A 12,029-nucleotide genomic window follows, 5' to 3' on the forward strand; every position below is an offset into this window, starting at 1 on the left:
GGAGACAGGCTTGTAGAATGTGCCCTTTGGTTGTTTAAATTATTATATATTCCTGAGTGTTTTTGTGTACATTTCCCCCCCACCCCCCAAAAAAAGGGAATAGAAGCAAATACTATTGAATGATGATGTATGGAGGAGAATGCAATCATTGCAATGAAACGATGATGTACAACCAATGTTCTTCCATGTAAACGTATCACTCAATTCACAATAAAAACTTAAAAAAATAAATTAGGCTTGAGAACCAATTTAGGAAACTCATTCTTGTGAGTTTGTTTATCTAAAACTCCACTCCTGGTACCACATGGCAGGTCTAGATAAACAGAACTAGAGAAACTTATTTATATAACGTTTTTATCAAGGAAAACGCTCACAATTGTAACTTCCAGGTCCCCAGCAGAAAAGAGATCAGGCTTTTCCTAAATGTCCATTACATTGGGAGCAAGTTGCACCCCGCAAGGAAGCATCCCTTCAGTTGATTGGCTGCTCATAGTCAATCATCACAGAATTAACTGCGTTTGTCAGGTCAAGTGCCAAACCACGGGAATCCTGGTCCAGACAAGTTGACACAAAGCCTTAACTATCACACCTTTCACCCACCTCTTTGTCAGGGATATGAAGTGGCTACTGAATGCTGGATCATCTTCATGAAGAAAATTAGAAAACAGTTCTAAAGAAGAACATAACAAATGGATAGACATAATGTCCCTGAATGAATATTGTCAATTGATCTATAAATTTATCTATATTGATCTATAAATCTGTAAGTTTAATTTCAACCAAATTTCAACATGTCCATGAATAATGAAATTGTTAAATTGTGGTATAGCTATGTGAGATGGATATACATGAAAATGAAGTAGACCTATATTGTAAAATGGAAATATCTCCAGGACACCTGGGGGAAAAATGTACAAACAGGCAAGAAGATTCCGAGGAAAAGAATAGCAGGAAAACGTGTCCTACCAGAAAGCAAAAAAGTACTATGTTGTCTTGTGCCTTTAGGTCAATTCCAACTGATGGTGAGCCCATGTATTATAGTATAGAACTGTTCCGTAGAGACTGCTTAGTTGTAATCTTCGTGAAGGAAGATCACCAGACTGTTCTATTTTGGTGATGCTGAGTGGATTCAAACCACCAACCTTTTACTTACCAACCAAATGTGTGTACATGTATATATATATATGTATATATACATATGATTTGCTTCACCCAAAGGCCTAACATACACTATACAGTTACAGAAAATTTTAAATCTATGAGATTCTGTGATGTCAGCTTATTGTACTGTGGTGACTTGGGTGTTGCTGGGGTGCTAGAAATTCTGTTATATACCAGCAGGGTCACATATAGTGGACAGGTTTCAGTGGGGTTTCCAGACTAAGACACTAGGAAGGAGAGGCAGACCACATCTAAATGGATGTTCACTCAAAACCTTATGAATACCAACAGAACACTATCTGTTACAGTGCCAGAAGATGAGCCACACAGGTTGGAAGGCACTCAAAATATGAGTGGGGAAGAGCTGCCTCCTCAAAATAGAGTTGACCTTAATGACATGGGTATAGTAAAGCTTTTGGTACCTCATTTGCTGATGAGACACAACTCAAAATGCGAATAAACAGCTGCAAACATTCAATAATCAGAACATGGAATGTATGAAGTGTTGTACTGACTCAAAACAATCCTGCATAGGGTTACCAAGGAGTGGCTTGTGGGTTTGAACTGCCAACCCTGTGGTTAGTTATTATTGTTGTTAGGTACCATAGAGTTGGTACTGACTCATAGCTACCCTACACACAACAGAACAAAACATTGCCTGATTCTGCACGAACTTCCCAATCATTGCCACACTTGAATCCATTGCTGCTGACACTGTGCCAATCCATTTAGTTGGGGAGTCTTCCTCTTTAACTCTGACGCTCCACCTTATCAAACACGATATCCTTCTCCAGAGACTGATCCCTCCTGACAAGATGTCTGAAGTATGAGAGATGAAGTCTGGTTATGCAGACTTCCAAGGAGCTACTGGCTGGACTTCCAACACAGACATTTGGCAATCCACAGTATTTTCAATCGTCTTCTCCAATACCATAACTCAAATGTAGCAATTTTTCTACAGTCTTCCCTATTCATTATCCAACTTTCACAGCACATAACCACCACCACTATCAATATTTTCAGAAGAAAAATAAATGCCCTGTTAACATAAGGAGCTTCATTGCTATGCAATAGAAAATGAGAAAACAAGGAGATAATTTTTCCTTTCCTTAAAGTGTCAAAATATTAAAGGTTTATAACAGATGCAGCAAGGCAGAGAGATTCTATCTGGAAAAGAGGAGCTCTGGTAGCATACTGATTACCAATCGGACTGCATTTGGTAACTACTAGCCGTTCTGCAGGAGAAAGATGAGGCTTTCTGCTCCCGGAAAGATTTGCAGCCTTGGAAACCCTGTACAAGGTCACTGTCAGTCGGAAGGGACTCCATGGTACTTAACAACAACACTATCTGGAGGAAGAATTTAAATACAAAGATTTTGTTTTGGACAGAAGACTATTTGGATTTCAACAAAAAATTTAAATTGAAAAAAAAAAAACCCAACTCCAAACCATTCTTTCCACAGCATGCTCTACTTCTCAGCTGGGTTCAATGATTTATTGCAGTGGCCACACAGAAGCAGAGGACAAGTACTCACAGTTAGGGAATTAATTAGGGAAGTTGAACAGGTTACAATATCAGATATGAAAATGCCCAGGGCACAGTTGTTCTAGTGAGGAGAGTCTCTCCTCAGGTATGCCCACCGGCAGGCCTCTCACTGCCTGGCCAATGTTACAAAGATCTTTCAGAACTGATGATGAATGCCCACAGGACACGGCACTCCACCTTAAACCCAGACTGAAGATTTTGAGTTTTAGCTCTGTGTGTGGGTCAGCCAACCTAGTTCCCCTCAATTAAGTTCCTGGAAGCACCCCACTCTGAAAGCAGGCCTCCTGCCCAAAGTCGCTCAGCTTTACTTGCTCCATGGACTGGGAAGCCCACCCTGTCACTCTGTCTTGGTTCTGCTGCTGCTGTTCCTCTGCCTCTCCTCTGGTGTCACAGCTTTCTGTCCTTGGATCAAGGCAGTTCAATGCACAGAGATCTTTGGACCCACAGGATGCACTCCACTCCTGGCTTTTCCTGAATCAAAAATTTAATTTCCAGGAATCTATCTTAAAGAAGTGGTGACATGTGGACAAAAATATATATAAGGGTATTCATTTGTAGCATTTTTTGTAGCACACTAAAAATTAGAACCAATCTATGCAAACCTTATACAAGAGGTTAATTATGATACATACTTATTGTGGAATGCTATGCATCTATTAAAAAGAGGTAGATCTTATTTTCTGATAATGGATAGAGCTGTTGAGCCAAATAAAGAAATCAGAGGAACAATACATAGGGTATGAAGCTATGTATGTTAGAGTGGGTGGGATGTGTGTGTATATACATACACAGACACAAATTTGCATTTGTATATACAAACGGCAGCAGTGATAACAATGCAGTTTGTTAAAGCAGTAGAAATATTTGAAATATGTATGTTTATTTGGCCTTTGGAGGTTGAAAGCAGTACATGAACATGTTTCTATTTTGTTTCTGTTATAACGTCACCATAGAATTTTTCCTAATGAAGCAAAATTCAATAGAAATAAGAGAGTTTCCATCTCTAAAAAAAAAAGCTGGAAGTTTCTAACTGCTGACCTTGAGGTCAGTAGCCTGACTCATAACCACTATGCTACCCGAGTATATGCAAGAGAAGGAGTCCAGCTGGTGCAGTGGGTTAAGTGGTGGGCTGCTAGCCACAAGGTCAGCGTTCAAATTCACCAGCCGTTCTCAGGGAGCTCCCATAAAGATTTAGTCTCAGAAACCCTAAGGAGGCCTCGGTCTATCTTGTTAAGGTTTTGTGTCAGGATTCTCAGTAGTCTGGCTGTTGAGATATAGTTGTCCCCCATGATTTGATTTGATGTGATAAACCAATAAAAAGAGTAAGGGTAGGATGTTGCTCTTGTTAGGTGTGTAGAGTCCATTCCGACTCAGCGACCTTTTGCACAACAGAACTGAACATTGCCCGATCCTACACCATCTTCACAATCGTTGAGCCGGTTGTTGCTGCCACTGTGCTCATCTATGTCATTGAAGGTGTCCCTCTTTTTGTGACCCTCCACACTACTAGCATGATGCCCTTCTCCAAGGACTGGTCCCTCCTGACAAAATGTCCAAAGTATGAGAGATGAAGTCTCCCCATCCTAGCTTCCTGGAACATTCTGATTGTGCTTCTTCCAACACAGATTTAGTTATTTTTCTGGCAGTTCGTGTTACTTTTAATATTCTCCTCTACCACCATAACTTAAATACATCAGTTCTTCTATGGTCTTTCTTATTCATAGTCCAACATGCATATGAGGCTGTTGAAAATACCATGACTTGAGTCAGGCTCACCTTAGTCCTCAAACTGACACAACACCGTCAACCCTATCATCACTTGATCTGATTAATGGGAGATTCCCAAGGGTGTGGCATGCAATGTCTCTTATCTTACAAAAGATAACAGGAGAAGTACTTGAGCAGAGAAGGAGGAACATGATACCACCAAGATAGAAGAACTGGGAGTGGAGTGGATCCTTTGGACCTGGGTCCCTGTACTGTGAAGCTCTAGATCCAGAGAAAGATTGATGCCAAGACACATGGAGAACTCCATGGAATGCTGGGCCTACAGGTGCTGAAGGGAGACAAGGGCCTTTCTCCAGAGTCGGGGCTCTGAATTCAGACTTCCAGCCTCCTAAACCATGAAAGAATAAACTTAAAACTGTCTTTCTGTCATAGCAGCATTAGATAACTAAGACAGTCACTATGAGTCAGAGTCAACTCAATGGCTTCAAAATTTCATGAAAAAGTTACATTATCTTTTCATTCACTGTTTCCATGAACTTTTTGAATATCTAATAGCAATCATTGAATAGCATTGTTCTACACACTCTACAAAAATGACCTCGTTTAATCCTCACAAGCTATTAGTAAACCTTATTCTACAAATAAGCACAAATAGATAGTTACTATCCAGATGAGATTCTGGTACCTGGATAACCACCAGTAAGCTTTCAGGAAAAGTAGGGATGGGCACTGAAGGAAACACAATGTTCAAAGTGCTTACCCTAGGGAAGGGAAGGAAGAAGTTTGACTGAAAGGATTTGTAAGTTTCTCATATGCATATGTTTCTGTATCATTTGAATCTTTTCATAGATTTGTTGTCTGTTGTTGTTAAGTGCCATTGAGTCAGTTCTGACTCATAGCAACCCTATATAGGGTTTCCACAGAGCTGCTGGTGACTTTGAACTGCCGACCTAAAGGTTCAAATCAACCTTGCAGTCCAGGGCTTATCCTACAGTACCACACCAGGACTCTGTACATAGATCACATATGGTTTTTTAAGGGAAAGAAGTTTTATGAGCAGCTAATTTTTTCTATTATGCAAATAAACTTAAAATAATTTTGTAGGTAAAACGAAAATGTAGAGAAGTTTTTCTTCAGACATTCTCCCATGTCCTTTGATGGTTTTTACATTTTAAAATATTACATAGGCTAGAAGAACAGAAGATACTTCTTGAAAGAAAGACCAACAGGAGAAATACAAAACAATATAGGCAGACCGACTGGTTACTACAAGAACAAGTAAGTGGCTCACCCAGGAGACATCAAGGCAAGTGGTTGGGTTCCCCTCAGGGCAAACCCCCTTCCAAGACAAGACTCAATGGGAATACACACTCTGATTGGTGGCCATGTTCATCACCGATAAGGAGAAGTGAGGGAAATATAGCCATGAAGCTGCGAGCTAAGCCCTCTACAACATTCAATAGACTCTTGTGAACCTGCGTGGAGACCTGGTTGGCCAGCAGTGTGGCAAGACCTGGGGACGCTTGGGCCCAGAGTCAGTGACATAGCCACAGAAGACTAGAGTAGAAAGTGAAACATCCAGCTGATAAGAAGAGAGGGCATATGTACAAGAACACCCGTACTTTCAGATAATACCCACTTGACCTAGCTTCAATGATTGGATTATCAGAGCACAACTAGAAGAAGAAAGGAGGGGGGAAAGAAGAGTAATCTGATACAATTTGATGAACTTGACCTACATCTATGGATGCAGTAGCTCAAAAGAGGGAACAAATCTTTACAGCAAGGATCATACCCACCCATCCATACACAGAGCAGACAGGGATGGGCAACTTGGACATTAGCTACCCAAAATGGGGGTGCTTCAAAGACAAGAAGTGACTGGCTTACAAGCTTTCAAGAGGGAATCTCGATCCAGAGGGCATGGAGGAAGGTAGAATCTCCACTGAGTAGTATCCAATCTGTCTAGGCTGGGCTGATGAAAGGAAATGCAGATAGGTCTCTTGTGATACAATAGTGAATAATTGTTATCAGGACTGATTGTGAGGGTTGGAAATGTAAGGGTAGATGTTTTGTAGCAAGGAGGGGAGTGATTAACTTTGCAGTCTAGGAGCAGAGGTCCCTGGAACCAACAAGGGAGAAGAGTAGAGAGCGGGACCCTACCCAGAGAAGCAGTGATACCTGAGATGGAGGCAGAGACAATGACATGGAGAGATGGAGCAGCTGTGAACTGCTCCACAGAGAGGGAGAGGGGCTTTGTATTGATGGGTGGGGAGAGGGTGGGGGGAGGGTGGCCAGGCTTGCAGGGTATACCCTGTGATTTGTTGATGATGCATGGAGGGGATTATAACTATGCCAATGAAACCATATACGATAGGATGAATGTCGAACTAATGTTCTCCCATGTAAACTATCACATAATTCACAATAAAACAGTAAAAAATATTTATTACATAGGTGAACTATGTACTGATGCCATTATCACAGATAGCCCAGTTAAGTATTATGTGCTAATAATTACTCAGTATTTTACAACCTCAGCTATAGTTATAAAAGAAAAGATTCCACATATGTCTTAGCAATTCCATGAAAATGGAGCTGCCTTGGAGATTAGTTTTCATTGTCTCCTTAAGTATTTTGTGCTGGGGGTTAGACCGGGAGTCTGATAGAAATTTCATTTTAGCTGCTGGTCCTCTCACCAATGACTTGCTGCACAACCTAAGCGACCCACTGAGAAATCAGGGCTATGGTGTTGCAGCAGGTGATGAGGACATTTATGTTTGTCACCAGCCACTGCCTGCTTTCCTGCCGGAGTACTTCAGTAGTGTTCGTGCCAGCCAGGTCACCCATTATAAAGTATTTCTGCCATGGGCACAGCTTCTCCCATCAGGAAGCTCCCAGAACCCCAGTGAGAAAGCAGTGCGGTGCTACCGGAGCCTCCTGAAGGCTCTGGAAGCCACACAGCTTCAACCCATGGTCATCCTGCACCATGGGAAACTTCCTGCGAACGTGGTCCAGAGCAGCCAAGTCTTTGCTGACCTCTTCGCTGACTATGCCGCATTCGCCTTCCACTCCTTTGGGGACCTGGTTGAAATATGGTTCACTTTTAGTGACTTGGAGGCGGTGATAACGGAACTTTCCCTTCAGGAATCAAGAGCTTCTCGTTTTCAAGCCCTTGCAGACGCACACAGAAAAGCCTATGAGATTTACCACAAAAGGTTTGCTCCTCTGGGTAAGTCAGCCTTGACCATTATTCTCCTTAACACAGGTCTCAGCACAGTTTCCTGCTCACCTTCAATAGTCCTTGTGAAGCCAAACGTTAATGAGAAATGAACACTGCATTGAAGATTTCCTCATGAAGCTTTTGGTGGTGGTGGTAAGTGCCTGCCAATCGACCCTGAATAGAGGGTTTCTGAGAAGCGGCTGGTGGGTTTGAACCATCGACCTTATGGTTAGTAATCCAGTATTTATTCAATAGCTCCATACAAGGACTTCCTCATGGAGGTAAGAAGGGGTTTATATCACTCAGCACCCAGTGTTTCCCTTGAAAAGTACCGTTTAGACACCTCATGCCTACTTGTGTGCCTATGTAGCCATTCAATTATCCTTGTCTTCCTTCCCTGCTACTGTCCTGCCTCCCTGGATCTACCTGTCCTTCCTCAGCCTCCTGTTTTCTTTGCAGAGGAATTCATGTATTCTAGTTGGAGCTGACATCCTAGCAGATGAGACAGAACAATACATAAGCACCCTAATGATATACGAACTGGTAGTAAGAAGAGTTCAGCTGTAATTGTCTATATTCTGACTTTATAGGTAACTCTAGATTCTGTTTCAGAATCTGGAACACCTATGAGTCTAATAAGTTCCCCAGATGATGGGTATGCCAATTTTGAGAACTGATTTTAGAATGTGCATGCTATCTTGTTTTCATCATATATTATATGTAACTTGCAGTTAAGGATCTCTGGTGGTACAGTGGTCGAGCGCTTGACCGCTAAATGAAAGATCAGCTGATCTGTGGGAGAAAGATGTGGCAGTCTGCTTCTGTAAAGCTTACAGTTCTACTGTGTCCTACAGGGTCACTATGAGTCAAAAATCGACTTGATGGCTATGGCAACAGTCTGGGTTTGATACTCAGCAGCCAGTGCAGGACGCTGCACACCTTACCACGTGAAGATTGCATTCAGGGACAGAGTGAGCCAGCAGGGGCTGTGGGAGGCTGGCATTCTCTGCAGCAACAAAGGATGTGTGCACCTTGGTTCCTGCTGGGGCATGTGATTGGCTTGTCTGAGTAATTTCATGGGTTGGCAGAGGCCCATTGTGTTGAGGACTAGGCAGTTTGCAGTTGGTTCCGCAGATGGAGGAATTAGCCAAGTAGAAAGGGAGTCTTTTCTGCTGATTAAAGGGCAAATCTAACAAGAGCAGGGGAACTTGCAATCAGGCAAAGAGGATCAAAGGCAGTAGATGAAAATCTACCTTTACAATACACCCTCATTGGATGGCTCCAATAAAAATGACATGATGAATATATGTTAATGATGAATATATGTCAATGTCACTGGACAATATATATGAAGACTATAGAAATGGCATATTTATTTGCTGCACAAACATTAAAAATAGATAATAATAAATCGTTGACAATAACAATGGTGAGAATGTGGAGCAACTGGTGTCTCCTTTTATTTCTGATTGCTGTTACGTGCTATAGAGTCGGTTCCAACTCATAGATTCCAAGGAGCCACTGGTGGGTTTGAATCGCTGACTTTGTGGTTAACAGTCCAGTGCTTATCCTACAGCTCCACACCAAGACTTCTGTTGCTGGGGAAATGTAAAATTGTACAGATGCTTTAGAAAACAGTCTGGAAATTCCTCAAAATGTTAACTTAGGCTTCATATGCAGTAAAACCTGTGAGAGCAGAAACAGCCAGACTGCCCTGTTTTCCCAGGTTCTGGATGGTTTTCATCTTTGGTAGGTGCAGTATAATCACATTTCTGTTACTCATTTTAGTGGGAAATGTTCATGTTTTCCTTCTCTGACAGGTTTCCGTCTTACATAGGCTCCAGTTTGCATAGTGTTAGTGTATATGAAATTCTAGAAAACCTTTAGAGCAGCAAGCCAATCACTCATGTCCTGAGGCCAGGGTAGGGGCACATGAGTACTTTCGGATCATATGGTGTGGTAACATGGTACATAAATTTGTCAAAACGTTAAGATGTTTATTTAAAATGGATAATTGTATCAAATGTAAATCTCAATAAGGTTGATATTTTAACATGAAAGCAAAATAAACACATTTTTTAGACCCTCTCCCCAAAAAGTTAAACTTCCAGTTTTACCAAGTTGTTGTTTCCAAGGAGCAGCCGGTGGGTTTGAACTGCTGATTTTACAGTTAGCAATCCAGTGCTTATCCTACAGCACCACACCAGGAGTCTATATGACTCAGCAATTCAGAAAACATATGTCCACACAAAACTTGTGCACAAATATTCACAGTGTCTTATTCATAACAACCAAAAAGTAGAAATAACCCAAATGTCCATCAACTGATGAATAGATAGACAAAATTTAGAATACCTATACAGTGGAATATTTTTAGTCATAAAAAAGGAATGAGGTGCTGATACATGTTATAACCTGGATGTCTTATTTACCTAGTGCTGTTATAACAAAAAGACCACACATGATGACATCAACAAACACAGATGGATTCTTTCAAGGTTTAGGAGGCTAGAAGTCTGAATGCAGGGTCCCAGCTCTAAGGGTAGGCTCTCTCTCAGTTCTGAGGGATGGTCCTTATCATACATCTTCCTGAGCCTAGGACTCCTCAGCGCAGGGACTCTGGGTCCAAGTAACATGCTCCACTCCCATCTCTTCTCTCTTGGCGGTTGTAGGGACTCTGTTTTTCTGCTCCCGTCTCTCTCCTTTCATCCCCTGCAAGGTAACAGGTGATGCAGGTCACACTCCCGTGCATGGATAAGGACTGCCATCTGAGAAAGAATGTTGCCTCCCTCCCTAAGTCCTTTACAATTGGTTGGCTATGGCTTGTCACATCAGATCACTTGATGGGGAATTATTACATTCTTACATAACTGCCAAATGGCATCACTACACAGCTGCCAAACCACTGAGAATTATGTCCCAGCCAAGTTGACACATATTTGGGGGCCCACAATTCAATCCATGACATTGGATGAACCTTGGAATGTTATGCTAAATGCAAGAAACCACATAAAAGCCTCCATATTATACAATTGTATGTGAATGAAATGTCCAGAAAAGTCAAATCTTTAGAAACAAAAAACAAATTAGTGGCTGCCAGGGACTTGAGTTTGGGGGTTGGGTGGAGAGGTGATAGTTAATAGTTATGAGGTTTCCTTCTGGAGTGATGAAAGTGTTCTGAAATTAGATAGTGATGATGGTTGTGGCACAACCCTGTGAATATTCTAAAATTATAAATTATACACTTGAAATTGTGAATTTTATAATATGAGAATAGTATATTCAGTTTAAAAATGTTAAAATAAAAACATAGGTAGAAAGGTGGAGTGTCCAATAAAATCAACAAACTCTGACAGAACTTAACTGTTCCTTCCCTATTCCAACCCCAACCTACCCCCTTTGATATCCACAATTACTTTGTTGGTATAAGGCAAACACTTCTAATACAATTTTTTAATTTATAGAAAATGTGGCATTTTAGAAAATAGAGCACATTACCATGTGTTTTGTTATATTTGATTTTGTTTTTCATATAAATAAAGAGTCGACTACCAATTAGAAATAATATGAAATGAAGTTCTGCGTTTTTCTTTAAAAAAAACAAAAAAACTTTTTACTGTGAATTGAGAGAAGGTTTACAGAGCAGATCATCAGTATTTTGCTTCGTTACGTGGTTGTAATCCCATCCATGTGCCAACAGCTAGCAGTATTTACCTCTATTCACTTTATCTATTGCATTCCTCTCTATGTCTCCCACTACCTTCATCTTTCCTCTGCTAACCTCCTTCTTGTATATTGCCTGTCCTGTTACCCATGTTAACATGTGTCTACCCTCTAACCCAGAGTTCTCGTATGGTACTGTGGGTTAATGCACTGGACTGCAAAGGTCATTTGAACCACAAGGTCAGCAGTTTAAGCTCACCAGCCACTCCTCAGAAACCCTACATAGGGTCACTATGAGTTGGAACCTACTCAATGCCACTTTTTTTTTTTACTTTTTACGTTGGTCACAAGAGCCCTTTTGTGATGAACTAATTTCACTCAGCATAATGTCCTCCAGGTTCATTTATGTTGTGAGGGGTTTCTCAGATTCATCATTTTTCTTCAACACTATGGAGTGTTCCACTGTGTGTATGTACTGAAGTTTGTTTAACCATTCTTTTGTTGATGGATATTTAGACTGTCACCATCTTTTTTGTAGACTGCATATGAAAGATCCTGTTTTCTTATCCATACTCTCTTGACCCATGAATTTAATCCATTTACATTCAGTGTAATTCTCCATAGATTTAAATTGATTGGTGTCATTTTGCTGTGTGTTTTTCTTTGTGGAGCTTCTCTGTCCCATGTAATTTTCTGCACTGAGTTAAC

The 12,029-nt window shown here is 41.0% G+C and overlaps 1 protein-coding gene across 1 annotated transcript in view; it reads left to right on the plus strand.

Moving 5' to 3' along the window:
* Positions 1–7,027: 7,027 nt before the first annotated feature.
* The window catches only part of LCT (lactase), a 79,996-nt gene continuing 74,994 nt past the window's right edge, over positions 7,028–12,029 (plus strand). The window contains exon 1 of the mRNA XM_006834577.1: positions 7,028–7,667. Coding sequence (XP_006834640.1) covers positions 7,028–7,667 — 640 coding nt within the window. The remainder of the gene's footprint in view (positions 7,668–12,029) is intronic.

This window comes from Chrysochloris asiatica, unplaced genomic scaffold, assembly GCF_000296735.1.
Source record: "Chrysochloris asiatica unplaced genomic scaffold, ChrAsi1.0 scaffold00012, whole genome shotgun sequence".
Lineage (NCBI taxonomy): Eukaryota > Metazoa > Chordata > Mammalia > Afrosoricida > Chrysochloridae > Chrysochloris > Chrysochloris asiatica.